The sequence below is a fragment of the Vulpes vulpes genome, chromosome 9, assembly GCF_048418805.1.
Source record: "Vulpes vulpes isolate BD-2025 chromosome 9, VulVul3, whole genome shotgun sequence".
NCBI lineage: Eukaryota > Metazoa > Chordata > Mammalia > Carnivora > Canidae > Vulpes > Vulpes vulpes.
This window is the reverse complement of record NC_132788.1, coordinates 41395307-41416226: the sequence shown is the minus strand read 5'-3', so window position 1 is coordinate 41416226 and position 20920 is coordinate 41395307. Positions and strand designations below refer to the sequence as shown.

Here is a 20920-nt window from a genome sequence, read left to right as displayed (position 1 = left end):
AATAATAGTAAAAATCTTTCTCTAAGAACTGAATATCTGCATAAGAAAAAAGAAATCCATATAAATTATATACCCATGATCCAGCTTCACATTGTCAATGTATAGCCGATCCTGTTTCATCTTTACTACTCTTGGATAATTTTGAGGCACATCTCAGACATTTTATTGTGCCATCTGTGATTGCTTTAGTCAATGAAGAAGGAGAACTTTTTTTTTTTAATTTTTTTTTTATTATTTATTTATGTAGTCATACAGAGAGAGAGAGAGGGAGAGAGAGAGAGGCAGAGACATAGGCAGAGGGAGAAGCAGGCTCCATGCACCGGGAGCCTGACGTGGGATTCGATCCCGGGTCTCCAGGATGGCGCCCTGGGCCAAAGGCAGGCGCCAAACCGCTGCGCCACCCAGGGATCCCCAAGAAGGAGAACTTTATTTAATTAATAAACTATTATTTGGCTGAGATTTACATTTCAGCAAGAAAAACCACACTAATATTCAGTTGATGCTTTGGACATTGATATGCTTTATATTTAAAAGCAAGATTTGTCTGTCATATCTTGACCCTAACTCTTTTTCTCTTATGTTGATAAGCTAGAGTAGCACCCCAAAATACAGAAACAGTGGGGCAGCCTGGGTGGCTCAGCCCTTTAGCACCGCCTTCAGCCCAGGGCGTGATCCTGGAGACTAGGCACCCTGCATGGAGCCTGCTTCTCCCTCTGCCTGTGTCTCTGCCTCTCTCTCTCTGTCTCTCATGAATAAATAAATAAAATCTTAAAAAAAAAAAAAAGAAACAATGATTCTGAGGAGACTTTCATTAGAAACGTCTAGACACAGAGTTATCCAACAGTCTAAAAATTGGCCAAAAGCAGTTTACAATGTGTCTTTCAAGTATTAATTGGAAGCTGTGTTCTCATTTTAGCTAGAAGTCAATTTTATAGATTCTTTTTTTTTTTAAGATTTTATTTATTTATTCATGAGAGGCACAGAGAGAGAGAGAAGCAGAGACACAGGCAGAGGGAGAAGCAGGCTCCCGGCAAGGAGCCCTGACCCAGGGTTCAGGCCCTGAGCCAAAGGCAGATGCTCAACCACTGAGCCACCCAAGCATCCGCGGAATATTCTTTGTCAACACAAAAAAACCTAACGCCACTTACAATACTCAATTTTCCCCTCCACAATAGGGTTAGGAGAGATTTGGGGGTCTCACCTTCATACAAATGGACAATTTGCCAGATTTTCCATCTGCCGATGACTTCTAAAAGTGCCCCCCGTGTTTCTGCGTTCCCACCCACCTCTGGTTCAGGTGGGCCTGTGGGGCTTGGGCAGAGTGGCCCTGCTTCTCCGGCTTCTCCGTGACTTCCGCTGAGACAGAAGTCTACCTGGGAGGAGCCTGGAAGAGATGCAGGAAGGAAAGGGATGGTCTTCCACTGAAGCTGCCAGCAGGCCTGCCCTGAGGCTGTGCCTGGGGTTAGGAGAACTTTTGAAAAAGGAAGATTGAAGATGGATAACTCTGCTGGTCACCCCTGCTTACTCAGAAGTGGAAGAAGTTAGATTCATGGCTTTTAATAAACTTCCTAGTCATAGCCTGGCCATTACATAGAACTTGGACATTAGATATATAAGATACATAAGATTTAGATATATGAGATTTTTGACCCTGTGTTAGGGTCCAGCAATCTGATGATGAATTTCACTTCCTTCAAATGTTTGGACCTGAGCCAGATTATCACTTCAAACCCTGCCTTGGCTCAAGAGGAAACAAAGTAGGTTGCTTTCCATTGCCCACTCACCTCACCATGGCTGAAGCCAAATCCTTTCTACTTCTCCCCTCCTTCCTCTTCCTCTTCTCACCTCCCCTGCTCATCTTCCCTCCCCCTCCTCTCCTTCACCCTTCCCCTTCTCTTCTTCATCCCTACACCTCCCTTTCCTCCTCCCTTCCTTTTCCCTCCTGCTCGGCTTCCTCCTCCCCTTCTCTCCTTTACCCCACCTCTCCCCTTTCTTTCCCTGCCCTCCTCTTCCCTCTTCCTCCCTCCCCTTGTCTCTCCATTACTCTCGCCCCTCCCTCCTTGCTCTCTCATTTTTTTCCTCTCCCTACCCCCCCCCCCCCCCCAATGTCCCCATCCTGTCCATGCTCCCTATCTTTGAGTCCTCCTGGGATCCTGGAGTTCTCTCGGGCCCCTCCGTCTCCTTCACCTGTACCCTGAAGTTAATTTCCCTCTCTGTCCCTTCCCTGAACTACCAACCAGCCTCAAAAAATGCCAAACCCCTGAATAAATCAAAATGAGATAAGCAGGAGCAGTACCAACTTATGTGAAGAGCTGGTGGTCAGGAAGAAAGTGAAGTATGTGGAGCAGAAAGGAGAGGAATGAGGATGTTGGCAGCCACTGTCCCCTGAGAAACTGGATCCGAGCATAGCAGCATGTCACATCAAACCATAAGTGTGCCTGCCTGATGAGTTCAGCAGAGCTGGCTACTTGAGGTCTGTGAGTGTGTGCTTCTCAGGCCATGTGTTGAGTACACATGCATTGTGAGGTTGGGGGTGTGGTTCATATAACACAGAAGGTTTTTTTTTTTTTTTTTTTTAATTAATTTTTATTGGTGTTCAATTTACCAACATACAGAAAAACACCCAGTGCTCATCCCGTCAAGTGTCCACCTCAGTGCCCGTCACCCATTCCCCTCCGACACCCGCCCTCCTCCCCCCTTCCACCACCCCTAGTTCGTTTCCCCGAGTTAGGAGTCTTTATGTTCTGTCTCCCTTCCTGATATTTCCCAACATTTCTTCTCCCTTCCTTTATATTCCCTTTCACTATTATTTATATTCCCCAAATGAATGAGAACATACACTGCTTGTCCTTCTCCGATTGACTTATTTCACTCAGCATAATACCCTCCAGTTCCATCCACGTTGAAGCAAATGGTGGGTATTTGTCGTTTCTAATCGCTGAGTAATATTCCATTGTATACATAAACCACATCTTCTTTATCCATTCATCTTTCGATGGACACCGAGGCTCCTTCCACAGTTTGGCTATTAACACAGAAGGTTTATAAGATCAATCAGTTCTTGTACCCAACGGTACACATATATGCTGGGCAGTGTGTAGCCACAAAGTATAATTTGTCTTTGCTCTGAAGTACCTAACACATGTGAGAGTAAAATTTTAATTGAGCTCCCCAGTCTGATAAGCTGAGCAGCTCCACACTTGGTCCACTATAGGAAGATGAGGCACTGGCTCCCCTGCTGTCCCTCACACTGATGCTTCCACACTATTCTTCAGTCTTGAATATGAAAGCTGTTGGTTTTACCAACACTGAGCCCCTGAATAGGGACTAGAAAGAATCCTCCAGAGAATGTTTGTAGCTGATAACAAGAGAGAGTGTCTGGTTTTGCAGGAGATGAAATGTTCTTTTGTATGTGAGCAGGAAGCAAGCAGATAGTCTACTTCAATAGCTTTTTATACCCACCAGGCATGTTGAAATTGATCTTTTCCATCGTGATTATCTATAAAACCTCTTTTCGTTAGTGGTTTAGTTAGAAGAGTGCCAGTAACCTATTCTCATTCAAAGGCATTATCTCTTTGGAGGGAGGGGAGCTGAGAGCCATACCTTTATTCCCCATCATTTTTGTTTAGATATTCATTTGACTAAATATTAAAATTTAAGCTAAAATGAAATCTTGAACAAAACCTTGTGACAATTGGTAGTATCTTGAATTCTTTGTGAGGAGGCTAACACAGCCACCGAAATGAGAGGTCGGAAAGAAACTGTGGACTATAATTAAAAGCCTGCAACTTTTCAAAAGAATAGTTGAGGAATTTGTGGAGGACCACTCTTAATGCAGGATGATTTTGGCATAAATGAAGTTAGATTGATTTGACCATGACTCTTCTGGCTTTATTTATTTGTTTCTTTTTTAAGTGTAATTGAGCAATATATTAGTATTGTGGGGTGGTATCTTATAATTACAAAGATTGCTTCAGCTGGCCATCAAATATCTGTTGTGGCTTCACAAACTCGATGTAAATTTACCTCTGGCAGCAGGTGTATACAGTGCTGTCTCTTTGGGTGTTTACAAAGTCAAATGGCATTTTTAAAGTTGAACTACATTTTTGTAGGTTGTACTATGGACTCCTGTCCTCCAGAGTCAGCTAAGTGTCTGTCCCTCCTGAGCTCTCAGGGCAGACCATGAGGACCCTGGCCCCCTCCACACTGTGATCCCTGCACTGTATTGTTATGGCCTCTTTAACCTGCCAACCTTCTCCCCAGATTCTAAGTCCCTTAGAAGGCAGAGATCTATCTTCCCTTCCCAATGTTTGTAGCCCCAACACCATGCCTGCCCCCTGTGAAGTGTTGCAGAAGGCCAATGCTGATGGCTTCTCCTTGGGAGGGAGCCTGGGAGTGACAGGCAGCTCTGAAACGAGGCAGAGGGGCACTTTCACACTCCCAGTGTGTCCCAGACTGTGACCTGGGCTCAGGGATCTGTGGGAGAAGGATCAGCTGTCAGCTTCCAGCAATCCGTACTTACTAACTGTTCAGGGGATGCTGTGGTTTTCCAGGGGGCGGGGTTTGGTAGAGGAAAGGACCCAGGGAGAGTGGTGAGGAACCCTGGAAACATAGAAAGGGCAGGTGAAGCCAGCAGGGAGCAGTGACTCCACGAGGTCTTCCTTTCTTCTGAACCAGGAAGGTCTTCGACTCAGGCTCCGGGGCGGGGGCGCCAGGTGTGGGTTCGTTTCCTGCACGGGGCGGAGGGTTGCAGGGACCTCTCCTTGCTCCGCCAGCCATAGGTGTGGCAACTTCGAGGTTGCCCAACGTTCCCAGGCCGGGAGGAGCCCAGACCTGGTCCGGTTTAGGAGTTATCACAGTCCCTTTTTATCAAGACCGACCAATCACCTGGCAGGTTCCAACAGAACCATTTTTCAAACTAGCGGTGTTTCCAAAGACAAGACTGGGCTCTCCGTGGAGTCTAGGACGATTTCAGCCTTTGAGGTAATGGAGACGTAATTGAACAACGAGGAATTAAGGTCATTGCAAAGGCTCTAGTGCCTCAAGTTGATTTCATCGGGTTTTGTTCGAAGAGCAGCAGTCACTCATCTTGCGTGGCCAGCTCCGTCAGAAAGATGTTGTTCTTTTTCTAGAGTCTTTAGGAAATAAAGCTGAAGTGCTCGGCCCTTACAAGTTGAAGGAGCAGTTCCACGCCTCAGCTTTTGAAAAGGTACCACGGTGCTATTCGTTGTTTTGCTTCTAGGAAGCGGAGGGCTTAGGAAACGACCTGGGCGGGTGCATCCCTGCGGCCGAAAGGGACACAGACGTGCTCCCCTGGGACCCGGGAGGGCTCTCGCTCTGCCCGAAGGTGCGGGCCGAGCGTCCGGCCCCCGCGCGGAGGGTCCCCGGCGCCTTCCCAGACGCCCGAGGACTCTCAGGGGGGTCTGGGGTGGCGGGGCCGGGCGGGGAGGACAAGGAAGAGGGAGCCGGACTGCGCCTCCGTCCTCCGTGCCAAGGACACCGTCGCGGGGGCGCGGCCCGCTTCCCCCGCATCGGACTTTCCGCCCCCGGGGCCGGGCGGCGCAGCTCCAGCCCGGTCCCCCTTCCCCGCTGCGGGCGGCCCCCGAAGGCTGAGTAAGCCGGCGAGGGAGGAGGGAGGGAGGGAGGCTGCGAGGGTTTCCTGAGCGCTGCGGGGAGGAGGAGGGGGCCCGGGCAGGAGGGCCGGGAGCGGGGACCCTGAACCTGCCGGGGCCGCCTCCGGGCCGAGCAGCCGCCGCCTCCCCGCGAGCGCTCGCCCGCCCGCCCGCCCCCGGCGGCCCCCGCCCCGCTCGGGAGCCGTAGGGAATCGGGTCCCGGAGGAAGAGGGTAGGTGGGGAGGCGGATGAGGGGTGGGGGACCCCTTGACGTCACTGGAAGGAGGTGCCGGGGTAGGAAGTGGGCTGGGGAAAGTTTATAAATCGCCCCCGCCCTCGGCTCCTCGGAATCGCGGTCCGCAGAAGGCTCGCAGCGCGCCTGGCGGACACTCCTGCGGCTCCTCCCCGGCGGCGGCGGCGGCGGCTCGGAGCGGGCTCCGGGACGGGCTCCGGGACGGGCTCCGGGACGGGCTCGGCAGCGGGAGCGCAGCGGCCGCAGGACGCCGAGCTGCGAGGATTACCGGGAGGTGGTGGTCTCCCCGGCTGGAGCCGCGGCGAGGGGCGCTCGGGGCGCTCGGGGCGCTCGGGGCGCAGGACCGGAGGGCGCGCGAGAAGCCAGGTCCGGGCGCTGTGGCCCGCGAGCAGCGCGGGGACCGGGCGGGCAGGCCGCGTGTCGCTCACCATGGTCAGCTGCCGGGACACCGGGGTCCTGCTGTGCGCGCTGCTCGGCGGCCTGCTGCTCACAGGTGAGGCTCGCGCGGGGCCCGGAGCGGGCGGCAGGCGGGCACACCCTGGGGCCGGGGCCGGGGCCGGGGCCGGGGCCGGGGCCGGGCGCACGCGGGGAGGTGGAGCTGCGGCCGCCCGCAGCCAGCGTCGCCGGGAACCTGGGGCCCGGCCGTCGAGGGCGCGCCCGGGGCGGTGGCGCCCTGGTCTTCCGTCGGGCAGGCGGTGCGGGCACCGCGGGGAGCGGCTGGCGGAGGCCGCCGGGCATCGCCGCCGCGAACTGCTGCAGGCGCCGAGCTCGGGGACGCGTCGGGTGCCCTTTGGCGGCCGCATCGCCGATGCGGGCCTCCCAGCCCAGGCACCAGGCTTGGGGGACACCGCGCCCCGGACCGGCCTGACCCCCACAGCCTGCTCCCAGGCGGCCTGGCGCGGGTCGGCGGGGCCCACCAGAGCTCGAAGCCGCGGCTTCCCCAAGGTCCGCGAGGCCGCCGCGGGCGGCGCCGAGGCCCCTGCGTAGGTGTGACCTGGGCACCGGCCACCACATCTTGGCTCCAGCGCGGAGGAGGAGCCCACCCGGACGAGGTCGCGGGCCTGCCAGGACCAGACAGATCCCGGGAGATGGCAAACGGCTGGGGTCCTCCGACCCACTCCGGGTGCCCGGGCCCGAATGCCCCCAGGAATGTTCAGCGGCTTCTGCTCCCCGCGGGTGGCGACCGCCGGGCCGAGCGCGCTGCGCGCCGCCTCCCCAGTGGGGCCTCCGCGGCGGGTCCAGCCCAGGTCGCCGACCTGAGTGACCCTGACGGACCAGGGCGCCCGAGAACCAAATACCGTTAAGTTCAGGACTGCGGGCCTGATCTCTCAATTCCGAGAGAAGAGAGGGAGGACGGTTTGGACCAAAGATGCGGTCTGAGGCATCCGTGAGGTCCGCCCCTTTGCTGGGGATTCGAGAAACAAGCGCTGGACAGCCCGGGGCCAGGAGGCTACGCCGCTCGTAGTGTGGGGGACCCCCCACGGGGTCAAAGCCCGAGGGGGCCTGGGGCCCCAGACCCGCCTTTGCTGCGCGTTGGGCTGAGCGGCCAGGCCCCCGGATCAGTGCCCCTGGGCGCAGAGAGCCGTATTTCGCAGTGCCTTTCTTTTAAGGATCCTGGAGAGAAGGTAAAATAATGAAATGAAGTACAGTAGCATTAAGAAGTTATTGTAGTCTTTCCAGGGAAGGAAAAAGTCAGTAGGGCTGGGCATATCTTTTTAAATGCTTGTTAAACCCTCAAAGTACTAACTTAAAAAAAAAAAAAAAAAAGGTTCTGTCTCAGTGGGAGGAGTATTTAGATCGTCGGTTTCTAAATAACAATAGTTGCAATTAGATTGGCGAAACCATTAAACTGACCGGCAGGCGTTGTCCTAATGTCTGAGAACTTGCTGTAATAAGTTGGGAAAGTCGGTAACAACTATTTTTTAAATGAAATACTGCTTTTCTTTGACAAAAATACTTTGTTGTTGTTGTTTTGAAAAGCCGCTTGCATTTAAGTATAGTTGCTCAGAGCGCTTCAATAACTTCTGAAGTGCCTTCGCCTGTTATGTAAAGGTAAATCCAGGTAAATTCCTGTGAATCCAAAAAAATGGAGGAAAAAGTGCGTGTTTCCTTGGCTTTTCTGCTTCACACATATACATCTTTACTGTTGTTTCAAAACCGTTAATCACCAGTATAGTTCTGTTGGCGATTAGGCGCAATTTAAATCAGTGGAAGCTTATCAGAAACCTGAGTAAGATTCCCTTGAGATCTTTTTAAGGTTTTATTTTCCTTAAACGAGGCAGAAATGTTGGGACTCTTCTGTGACTTAAAAAAAATTTTTTTTGTTTATGTGTTATAACAAGAAAGCAAGACAAAACATTAGCAAGGTGAGAACCTCTTTACCTGCTGGTTTAGGAGTGTGGTTTCACTGGTTGGGATGTGTAAGTGTTAAAGCAAGGCTTTGTAAACCGCCGGCTTCTGGCTGGTTAACAGACAAATCACAGTAAAACAATCAGCTGCTTTCCTTGTAAATCGCATCAGGGCTTTCAGACAGAACTGAGGGCTAGTGGTGTCCAGAAAGAGGCCAAGTCTCTGCCTTGTGGTTTTAATCAGGAATCTGCTCACCTTCAGGTGATCTCTAACCTTGGAATATTTGTGAGTTATTAATATTTTGAGCGTGTGTGTGAATGTGTGTGCATGCACGGAGGTATAAAATAACCTGAGGCTCGGTCAGACAAAAAGATAATGCATTTCCCCCTAAAGATTACATTTACCTTCTTCCAAATACCTTGAGAAATTAAAAGATGACTGCAATTCAGATATTTTCAAGTCTTCTATATTGCGATCTTTCTCTCTAAAAATTATACCTCCCTTCCTCTGGCTCAGTCTCATTTTACTTTTTAAGTCACTCTGTCCATGATTAAAGCCACAGACCCGCCCCCCCTTTTTTTTTTCTGTCCCCATTTTTGGAGGGGGGTGTGTTTGAACAGCTGACATTTACAGTTTGCTATAACTAACTGGAAATGCAACACTTCTGAATCTTGTGAGGGAGAAAAAGCTACATTAATAATATAAAGTTAAAATGTGCCTGAAAATAAGACTCATATCCAAATAGAATGTAATAAATCTTTCAAAATAAGGATTTTACATGACATAGCTTTACATGACAAGGTTTGTTGTTTTCTCAAAGGTTTTGGAAGCCACACTTTTTTGGTGGTGCTTTTCTGTATTGCATATTTGAAATATTAATTAGCACCTTTGGCAGTCCTTGAAAGGAGTTTTCCATCTGACACGTGTTGCCGATGAACTGTAGGTGGTCACCTGCCCTAGTTCCTTAATATTTTTACCTTGTTTGTTTACTGTTATTTAAAATTTTTTCTTTACCTGTTGAAAATTCTGTAACAGGCTATCCAGCTCCTCTCCTAGGGATAACTCCGTGTATTTTTCGTTTTCTTATGTGAAAGTCAGAAGTTAGAATAGATGCCTATTTCTAAGGCACCTTTCCAAATATTTAAGTGAATGAGTCCAAGGAATAGGCTGAACTTGTGTGTCTCTTTCTCCTCCCCAACGCCTTTATGCATTTGCATATAAAATGGCTGATAAACCCAGTAATGCCAGAGTTGAGTGTGTAAAGAACTGGGTGTCACCGGCTATCAGTAATCACATTGCGTTTTTTTTTTTGTTTTTTTTTTTGTCTTCCATCACCTGGTTAACTCGCTCTTTGATGGGTTGCAAGAGCTAAGCTGTTAGAAGCTGTCTGAACCAGCAGTAATCATAGGCTTCTTTTTCCTTTACAAACAGAATATGTAACTCTATGAAGTAAACTCTACTTCCTAACTCTGGTTACATTACGTCTTCTAAGGCTGTTAGTCATTTCAACTCAGAAGAATTTCTTGGGTTTTGTTTTTTTGTTGTTTAATTCTCAGTTTTTTGACTCAAAAAGAACTTCGTTCTAAAAATTTCAAATTGCAGGGTTGCCCCGGTGTTTCAGCGGTTTAGCGCCGCCTTCAGCCCCGGGTGTAATCCTGGAGACCTGGGATCGAGTCCCACCTCGGGCTCCCTGCATGGAGCCTGCTTCTCCCTCTGCCAGTGTTTCTGCTTCTCTCTCTGTGTGTCTTTCATGAATAAATAAATAAAATCTTAAAAATAAATAAAAATTTCAAATTACAACAGGGATACTAAGCCTCTTATTTAAAACTGGACCTATTTTATATGCTCTTTTAGAACAAACCAAATAATCACTTTGTTCTCCTCACCAGAAAAGTATTGAGACATTCAAAACCCACTTTGAACATATGTAATATAGCAGTTGGAAATATATTGCCAAAAAAATGGGTTTTTATTGACCAAAAAAAATGCAGCGTCCTTGAGAGGGTTTTTGCGAGGTTGTGGCTGATGTTTACTCTGGCTTGGGAAGTTCTGCAGAGCACGAGCAAACTGAGATGTGTATGCGAGCAGGCCTAAGAATGGAGAGAAAGTGGAAGAAGCCCTCTTGGCACTTGGGTGTTAAATGCAGAGCTTGCTGACTATAGGTTTCTGGTACAGTTGCATGGTTAGGAGTTTATTGGATATCAAGTAAATAGAACTTTTCAGAGTACTTGTCATTGTGGGGAGGTGAGGGAAGGACATGTGAAATGATACCAGACCTTATTTTTTCTTTAAACGAAAATATATTATTAGGAGTGGTTAAAAGCATTAAAAACATCTGTTGCATTGCTTTAAATAATTTAATAGGACAGGACAGTCCATTCTGTTCCAATGGTTTTAGTGTACTAGTGAGGCTTCCTTGTAAGGAATGACTCCTACCAAATGCTTTCCAGGATCATTGATTCCTCACGCACTTGGGTGCCTTGGAAATTGCATGCTGCTGATGACATTACTGGATTTTATACCAGATTGAGGGAGGGAAAAGGAAATGGGAGGAATGGGGTAATTGAGGGAGGGATTGAGAGGAAAGCCTCTCGTTTAGCATCTGGGACTTCAGGGGGGTTTCATTAAGGAAATGGTTCCATTGAGTCTGCTGAAGATAGTGGACTAGATTTCCTGCATTGCTGCTGGGCGGATGTGGGGGGATGACAAGAATTCCTGGGGATTTCCCATCAGTCTTGGTAAGCTGGATGCCTGAGAGCCATATCTCATTATTGCTCCTTTTCTTGATTGTTGAGCTCCTTTCGAGACCTGATCTTGTCTCCCAGACATATAGGTTGTGAGAGCTAGATGTAATCTCATAGATCCAACGTTCTCATCTCAAAGATGAGAAAACCCACCCCAGCATGGTAGTCTTCTTCCCCCAGGGGCAGGAGCCGGCTAGTGGCAGACCCAGACGGAGAACCTGCTGTTCACAGTACAGATAACATTTCTTCTTTGTTTCTCTTTCCTCCAACCCAAGCAGAGTAGAGGTGTTCAGAAATTTGTTGAATGACCTTATTGCAGTGCTAATGTTTCTATTTTAAATGCTGGCATCTTTTGCAAAGATGAAATCTTCCTGTTTTCTTAAAGCCCACAAGGGGCTTAGATTAAGAATATCAAAATTATGGCTGCTTAGTAGTACACTGATCCATATGGTGAGCAAACTAATTCTCCTCGTGACCCTTCTTTTGAACTGCTATGGCCAAGCCGTGGCCAAAGTAGTTGCAGCCTACATCACCAGCCTCGTTTCTCCCCACTTCCCTCCACATACCCTGTGACCCAGCTAACACAAACCCTTCCTCACTCAAAGAACTTACTCACCCTTCTCAGGATAGGCCTTGTGCATTTGTCACTCCGTGTTCATACTGTTTGTCTGCAAGATCCTTTCCCTGCCTCCACATTTCCTCTTCTGCCTTTCAAAGCCTTCCAAAGATCAGAAATCACAATCTCTTTGAATTCCTCCTTATAATTACAGACAAAATTTATGGTTTCTTCTCCTATATGTACCCTCCTCTATACAGCCCTGATATATATCCTTTCTAGTTCTCACCTTGTGTCATGACACTTCTGTCAATGTGTCTGTCTCCTTGCCCTCTGATCCCTGGCACCTAGTATAACGCCTGGCATGGAGGGCCTTAGTAAGTGCTAGAATGATTAATTATGTAGCCCCACTACTATTTCAAAGCAGCAAGCTCTCAGGGCCAGATATGAATTTGTCCCAGTATATGAATGTACTCCTGCCTGTCCAGTTGGCCTCAGTTATAGTGAATTCCTCACAGGGATGGCTCCCCATAGAGAATGTTGGTCTGCAGTGATGACATTGCAGTAAGTGTCGAAGAGGAAGGAAATCAGCTGGGATCTTCAACTCTCTGAGACCTCTCTCTCCTGTAATCCTCTCTTTTGTCCTGATGCTTTATTGGGGACTCTGCGCATGCCCAGAAAATTATAAGACAGTCTTCTCAGAGTGTGTTCCTTGGTTCAGCAGCAGCAGCATCCCCCCGGACAACTTAATGAATCAGAGAGCCTGTATATTCATAAAGTCCACCGATGTTTTCTTTGCACATTAAAAATGGAGAAGCACAGATTTTAGTAAAGGATTCTTAGCTCTGGTGTCAGGATCTAATTCATTTTTTTCATCAACCACCCTAGTGATGACCTGTGACCTGTGTGGCTAAGGGACTAGACCTGGGCCAGCTAGGAGCCTCTTTTGGCTCCCACATTGTTCTTGTGTCCTGTCTTCTCCTGGGACACCTGGGTCCTTCTTCAAGACTCTTTTTATGAAATCTTAGACTTGGCTTGGACCTGTAATCCAAGTAAACAGAGGTAGTGGGTGAACAAGTAAACAGAGAGAGTGGCAAGAGCAAGTTCTTAGAAAATGCAGACTCGGTGAAAAATCATAAAAATGACATTAAATAGATAGCATTCAACCATAAATAAAAGTTTTATGAGGCATTTTCTTTCAGAACAAAATTATTTGGTGACATCAAGCAGCGAAGGTAAGTGTCCTCTGAATCTTAGTTGTCAGGAAAGCATCCCTGTCTAATTATGTCTTGCTACTCTGATAGCACGTTTTTTGTTTTGTTTTGTTCTGTTTGTGCTTCTTACTGGCATGAAATTCAATGTGTTTTGTGCTTGTTCTTCCTCGTCTCTTACAGCAAATCTTGGCAAATGCTTTTGTCCTTTCACAGATTACCACGTTGCCTACAGGCACTTTTTCTCAGCCTGGTCTTCTAACCTATTTAACTGATGGAGTGTGAATGGATTTCCTTTCAAGCTACAGACACACCCATGTGGTCCCCAGAAGCAAAGCTGTAACAATGGTCAGATGCTTGTGTTGCAAGAGGCCTGAAGTGAACCTTATATAAATGAAAAAAAGCCTTTGCTTTCATTAGACACAAAGATGAAAGCATTTAAACTTCTGTGAAGCTCTTTGCCTCTTGCTAGGGCCATGGTCCCCCGTGTTGACCCTACATTAGAATCATCTGGGGAGCTTTTAAACCTACCTTGCCCTGGTTGTACCCCTTACCGATTTAATGACAATCTCTTGAGTGGGAACCAGGCACCAGTAATTTATAAAGCTCCCAGGTGATTTCAGTGGGCGGAAGAGGTTAAGATCCTCCTATTTTATCATCCATCTGAATCACCAGGAGAGCTTGCTGCATTAGAGTGCTGAGCTCCACCCCAGAGTTTCTGAGGTGGAAAAAATGCAAATTATTGGCCCTTTGGCCTGGGGTGGGGCCAATAATTTGCATTTCGAGCAAGTTCCCTGGTTGTCGCTGTTGCACCTCATGCAGAGACCACTTGTTGAGAGCCACTGCCTTAGGCTGGTTGAAGAGACCTGGCCACCTTGGAGACCCATGTGCCAATCTGTAAAAGGCTCTAAGTCATCACTAGACATATAACAAAGTAGAGGAAACTATTTACAAGAATGCCAGGAAGGGTATGTGTTAGTAGTGTGGCAGAAGGAATATTAGGGTAAAGTGCTTGGGGCACACAACAAACAAAAGTGGCAAAATTGCCTTCTGAGGAAAGTGGATCCGGTTGGTGTGGGTGGGGTATGTGAGTTAGGAGTCAGACTGAATTGCAGGTGTAGACAGTAGAGCTAATAGTAGTTCTTCTCTGCCTTACGCCTCAGAACGCTCAGGCTTTCATCTGTATAAATATTGCTAAGTGTCTACAGGGTCCTACTGAAAGGGCCATGCCATTGACCTGTCCTGGGCACCCAAGTACCTCGGGCCAGCCCTGCCACACTCCGGGATCCCCATGCAATGCGGCCTGAAGCCTCATGATGCTTTGCCTCCATAACTGAGCTGCTTGGCCTGTATTTCCTTTGCTGGGATCAGTGTCTGCCACTTGGGTGGCTGAATTCTATGTGCTGGTTCTGCTGACTTTCATGGTGTTCCAGAGGTCTGTCCCCACTGGTTAGTGAGAAGAGTTTGCTGCTTGGCCAGAAACAGAGCTGGCCTCTCGTTGTGCAGAACCATGTGCTGGAAACTTCCTTGTGAAACATCAAGAATCCAAGTTGTATCTCCTTCCCTGAGAGCACCTAAGGGTACCTCTGGGGCATTGGAGGCTGAATGCTATGTGTGCTCCACTTGGATGCTTAATGTTCAAATATAGAATGAACATATCTGGGGCATCTGGGTGGCTCAGTGGTTGAGTGTCTGCCTTCAGCTCAGGTCATGATCGCAGGGTCCTGGGCTTGGGTCCTGAGTTGGGCTCTCTGAGGGGAGCCTGCTTCTCCCTCTGCCCACATCTCTGCCTCTCTCTGTGTCTCTCATGAATAAATAAATAAAACCTTTAAAAAGAAAGAAAGAAAGAACATATCCTTTACCCACTCCCACTGCTGAATCACTGCTTCTGAAGGGCTAACTCAGGATTGCATTTGTATCTGTCATCTATTGCTATGTGATAGGTTGCCCCAAAACTCACTGGCCTTAAACAATAATTCATTATGCTTTCTGAGTCTGTGGATTAGGAATTTGGGCAGAGCTCGACTGAGTGATCTTTCCCTCAGGGCCTAGCTGGATCCCTCATGCAGCTGTCCTTCATTTGGCATTGCCACTAGGCCCTTGGCACTGCCTATTGCTGGGTCTCCCCTCCACACACGGAGTTTTGCCATTCGGTGGTATAGCTCAGGTTTCTTTATGTGGAGGCAGGGGCAGAAGCTTCAAGGCCCTTTGAGGTCTGGACTTTGCCTAGACCACTCTGCCCCGTTGGGTTTGCAAAAGCAGGTCCTAACCTAGAGTCAAAGGGTGGGGAAAGAGGCTTCTTTCTTTTTTTTTTTTTTTAATCTTCCTTTTCTGTAATTTTATTATTTTTTTAAGATTATTTATTTATTTATTCATAGAGACACAGAGAGAGACAGGCAGAGACACAGGCAGAGGGAGAGGCAGAGGGAGAGCAGGCTCCATGCAGAGAGCCGGACCGATCCTGGGACTCCAGGATCACACCCTAGGCTGCAGGTGGTGCTAAACCACTGCGCCTGCGGGGCTGCCAAAGAGGCTCCTTTCTTGAAGGGGGTTGCTGCACCATACTGTGGCCATGTTTTTCAATCTACCATACCACTGTTGACATGGTTACCTTTTTCTTTTCGGTCTAGATATTAGGCTGGAGTTTGGCCAAGAAAATGATTGTGAATTATTCCTTGGCCCTTCTAAACACTACCTGTGATAGAGACAACTGGTCCAATGGAAGAGCTTCTGTTTCATAAATCTTATGATTGCTACAGAGGCCATGGTTAATGTGTCATGCCTTGTTGGGGCTGCTGGCCTCCTAAAGAGTACCATAATACCAGTGAGGAAGCACAGCTGATCTTCAGACTCCGAGTGTGGGGAGCCCTGCAGCTTCTCTTGACTTATATCATCAAATCTCTGATGCAGCATCTTCTCTGGAGGATGTGAGGAAGCTGAATGCTTTGAGGAAAGGGGAAAGGAGTGGACTGACCCTTATGGATGGTTAGGTACTTTGACTTACATATACAATTTGACTCAATCCTGAGAGGTAGGGACAGTACTCTCAAATATGAAGAAACGGAGGCTTACATAAATTAAATACTTTCCCTAAGATCACAGCAGTGGTAAGTAAAGCTGGAATCATCCCAGGCTGATGTGTGTGACTGCCAAGCTCCCCTCCTCCTACCATGCCTTACAGTCTAAATGAAAAGGGGAGAAAGAAAAGAACATCGATGAGAATGTGTTGGTCTTTCCCTTCTTTCAAAACTATCTCTCCTTGGAGCTTTGCCATCTCCAAAGAATGTGAGACGCCGCTGCTACTCCAGCCTGAAGTGGCCTTGGGAGATTCCACTGTTGCGTGCGGGAGACACAAGTAAAGTCTCCATTGAGACTGGATTTTAATCACATGGGTTTTCTTATCAAGGACCTCCCAAAAAATTCAAGTCAGAAGAGGATCCCCTTGAAAAATTCAAGTCCATAAGAACCTGATTTTTAAAAAGATTTATTTATTTTAAAAAGAGAGAGAGGTGGGGAGGGGGAGAGGAAGAAGGAGAAACTCAAGCAGACTGTGCACTGAGCAGGGAGCCTGGCACCAGGCTGAATCTCATGACCCTGAGATCACGACCTGAGCCAAAACCGAGAGTCAGACGCTTGACCGACTATACCACCCAGGAGCCCCTTTTTGTTTATTTCTTAAGAATATGATTTTATGTGGGCTTTCAAACTGCTCTCCTCTATGCGGCTTCACATGAGGTCAGATTACATAAAAGGATGGATAAGCCAAACCAGCACTTTGATTCTGGAAAAGTTCTCATCATCAGTGAGGTCCTGTGAAGAAGCCGGGGCTGCCCTCTGCCAGATTGCTTCCTAGGAATCAATCAAATTGAGTACACGTTCTCTGTGTACCTTTTAGATCCCAGAAACCTCAAAGACTCAGAACTTTTTCTTAATGAGACTGGAGTATAGGGAAGGACCCTAGTGTGTGTTTGCCCCTGAGAGCAGATGCCATGCATATTGGGGGAGGGGGAGGATGCATGTACTCAGCCCTTCCTAAGCACAGGCTCTGTACATGGTAGCTCAAATGAACTTCTTCATAACTGCCCAATGTGCACACTTTTAACTTTGTTTAATACAGATTGAAACCCCGAGGCTCAGAGAAATCTGGTGGTTTACTGAGGATTACACACTTAGGAGTGTCTAGCCCAGGATTCAAAACAGGTCATTCTGATTTTGAAATTGGTACTCTTTCCACCAACATGTACCCAACATATCTTGAATGACAAAATCTAGGAATTAAGGAAGGAAAACCAGAGTTTGGCTTCTGGGGTTTAGAACGAAAAGCTTATGTTTGTGAGAAAAACACAACTGTCTGAGAGCATTCTCCTAGAGGGAGTTACTTTTCAGTGTAGGATGGACACAACACATGCTTTCATTTCTTTTTTCTTTCTTTGTTTCTTTCGTCAAAGGAATTTTCAAATATACTATACAAGCAGGGTTAATTATAGTCATCCTGTTGCACATTATATCTCCAGATGATTTACCTTGTTGATTGACAGTCCTCATAACTTTTATCAAAAATGGAAGCATTTCTTTCGAGCCCTGTTGTGTCTTGGATCTCTCCTCCCCCACTAGATCATTCCTTTCAGATATTCAAATCTGCAAGAAGTCAAGAAAGAGGAAGAGTGTTTTGCTTCTTCCTTGATCAGTTAATTGGAGAGGGGCACTTTTTAATACCAAAATACGGCTGTGTTCATCCAAAGCTGAGAAAAACCCTGTCCTGCCACCAAACAGTGGAAATGTGGTCCAATGGGTACATGTCTTGGATGAAAATTAAAAGGACTGGTGATATATATACTGTTTGATTTTTTTTTAATTATTGTTTTCTTTTTCTAAGTTGGCATTAGAGCAACTGAAAGTAGATGTAAACACTTAGAAAGGCAGAGCTGTATTAAGGAGATTGCAAACAATTTGAAAAGGCAGTGTAAACTCTTGTTAAGGCATTGCACCTATGATTAATTGTATTGTTTTCTTTTTGGGAAACACTGTTTAGCTCTCTTTTTCCACATAATGTCTCCTGCTGGATCAGATTTTTGTTCTCAGTTTTTTGGAAATGTTTATAGCTTCAAAATCTTTTCCATTGAGAATTCTGCTAGAACTGGACAAAAAAAAATTACATGAGAATTGAGCGATTGTATTGTTCTAGAATAGATCTTGTGTACCTATAACTGCTGGAGGGTTAGAGAATATTTGACACACATCATCGATGTTCAGATTAGCAATGATTTTACCACATGCTTCCCCATCCCATTCTGTTCTCAAAACTGCTGAATGAGAAGTAGCCTATGCAAAATATTTGTCACACAGAGTCACTTGGAAGGCAAATGGGAAATTCGGGAAACTAACACAGGAATTTCTATCTCACCTTAGCCTGTCTCAACTGACATTGAACTTAATAATTCTATATCTGGATACCTCTTTTTAGGGGCAGTGAAATTCTAAAATGTTGGGATAGAGTTGTTTTGGACTTTGAGTCCAAGCAGATGGGCATGGGATTGCCTTTCTGGAATAATTCACTCACCATTTTGGGAGAATGTTAAAGACAATCTTGCTTGGAAATTTCTTTTAAGGATTATATTTTCTTAGAATGTTCTGGAATGGTATGCTTTCTGGTGTGATTTCATAAGGAAAAGCATGGATCATATCACATTTGGTTCTCCTGATGCCTGTTTCATAACCAATAATCCTACTAGGTCTATGTGCAACCTTTCCATGGAATTCAGGCATGTGTAGACTATTTTTTTTTGAAGACTATGTTATTTTATAATTTTTTTTTTTAAGATTTTATTTATTTATTCTTGAGAGATAGAAGGAGAGACAGAGCCAGAGACACAGGCAGAGACAGAGCCAGAGACACAGGCAGAGGGAGAAGCAGGCTCCATGCACCGGGAGCCCGACGTGGGATTCGATCCCGGGTCTCCAGGATCGCGCCCTGGGCCAAAGGCAGGCGCCAAACCGCTGCGCTACCCAGGGATCCCCGAAGACTATGTTATTTTAGAATATTTTAACAAGTCACTTACAAGGTGCTCAAGAATATTCATCAATTAACCCGTTTTTTATTTCAAGATGTAAACATAGTTGTGTTCGTTGTACTATATGTTTGCCGTTGACTGTTTTATTTTGTGAAGTTAACTGAATTTTACTGAAGTGAATCACTTGAGTGTAGAGAAGAATTTATGACTCCCTATGCTCAAAAATATGTCCTTTGAAAACAAGGTATACATAGTTAGGTGATCTCTGTTTGTTGACTTAGATAATCTTCTACATTTCTTGGTATTCACCTAATCTACTTGTAGGTGACTCATGACCTAACAGGCTACTCAGGGCTGAGAGCCCTTCAAAAGGAAGTACTTGTTTCTGATTCATCTTTCCAGCTCTGAATCCAGTACAGTACCTGGTACACAGTAATCTCTCAATAAGTGCTGGTTGAACTGACTGCAACATATCATAGCCATTCCTCTGGATCTCACTTGTAGGAGTCATGGTTCCACATTGGTTCACTTTCTAATTACCTTATATGGAAGTGTGGGTGGAGGAGGTTGATGGAAATATGTCCAAGAGCTGGTAGTCAACCTCCCAGCACATCTGCAATGTTGTGTTCCTTCCTTGAGGGCCATCCTCTGATTCTAGTGACCCCTTTCTTGTCTTTGGCTGAGCTAATCATGTTCTCCTGAATTGAATCTAGACTTAGGATTCAAAATGAGGATTTAAGCTGCCCACCCACTAGAGAAATCGTTCCCAAGAGATACTTTCTTTAGATGAGCCCTCCTGCTGGGAAATTCTTAGCTGGTCAAGTTTCCCAAACTGCACAGAAGAAAGACAGTTGATTGGAAACCTGAATTTTTAGGTGCACCAATTTACCCTAAAGATACTAGGTGATGTTACTGCTCCTGCTATTGTTTTTTTTTTTTTTTTTTTTTTGCTATCTTAGAGAAGGACATTTGGGTTGGAAACTATTTCCTCTTGGCTCTGGACCGTCCCTAGGGTAAGCTAGGAAGACAAAACAGGTTAAGAGGAGGGACAAGTTAAGTCCTGATGTAATCATGCAAATGAAAGCTCATCTTTTTTTTTTTTTTTAATTCCTCTCATTGCTTCACCTCCATCTGACACTTCTTCCACAATTTCCAAAAGCACAGCATGACCTGGGCAGATCATCTAGAGAATGTTCCTTTGTGGCTTTTATTCTAGTGGCAAGTAAAGTGAGATAAATCCTACATTAAAAACAAAATGCAAACCAGGGCATTGGAAGAAGATAGTAGGGCTTTCTCCCCTCAAGGAAAGCAGAATTGTACAGACAAGAGAATTAAGGGTAGTTGATAAAGGAAAAACAGTTGCCTAAAAGTAAAGATGAAGCTTGAGGGGGTTTGAAGATTTGTAAATCTTGGAGGGAGAGAGGAAGAGAACCAAATGTTTCCTTTACCAAACATACGCTCAGTCTTTGGGTATTCCTTCAACACTATTCTTGTGTGAGAATGTCCCTCACTCCCTGGGCTAGGCTAGTGTCCCCACATCTGGTACTTTGCTGTGAAAATGCACAGATTTAATGTAATTTTATGTTTGCATATAAAGTAATTTGTAAGTATGAAATCTATATATATCCATATTTCCTTGTTTCTTTAGCTGTTGTCCAGCCTAAATTATAAGCACTTTAAAGAAAGCGATCTTGTTTGTCTTGTTTATGATTGTATCCTTCTCTTAGTATATGTTGAAAATATTGCGGAGAAATAAATGCTAAGGTGAAACATCAGAGAAATCTACAAGGTGAGGGGTGAGAGAAAGGGGTCATATGGGGAATGTAGTAGGAAAAAAACCAGGGTTGGCTGGCAGCAAAAGAGAGATAAGGATAGATAAATGAGGGGAATAAGTTCCCAGACTCTTAGGATCGTGTTTGGGAGTCCAATCCTTAACCCTGTTCATCAGTCTCATCTCGGGGAGTTGATGCCTTAACTTTGTAGGGACAGCTCCAGAACTGGAGACTTTCTTGCCTCTCTATAGAGTTCTTCCTTCTGGTGTTATGTAACTTCTGCTTACTGATTTTGGGCTTATCCTCTAGAGTTGGCTGGTACATAGGATATTTTAAAGCCTATTAGGTGGATGGCCAACTGGGAGCAAAAATTGGTGTTTTGTTTCATTTTTTCTTCCATCAGAGTTGTGAT

General features: G+C 46.4%; 1 protein-coding gene across 2 annotated transcripts in view; it reads left to right on the top strand.

Annotated features, from left to right (window-relative positions):
• The first annotated feature begins 5947 nt into the window (after positions 1 to 5947).
• FLT1 (fms related receptor tyrosine kinase 1) overlaps positions 5948 to 20920 on the top strand; it is a 175718-nt gene continuing 160745 nt past the window's right edge. Inside the window, exon 1 of one of the 2 annotated variants that reach the window (XM_072719891.1) lies at positions 5948 to 6358. In XM_072719891.1, the coding sequence (XP_072575992.1) occupies positions 6295 to 6358 (64 nt within the window). In that variant the 5' untranslated portion in view covers positions 5948 to 6294. The remainder of the gene's footprint in view (positions 6359 to 20920) is intronic. The other variant, XM_072719890.1, reaches the window with a different exon arrangement.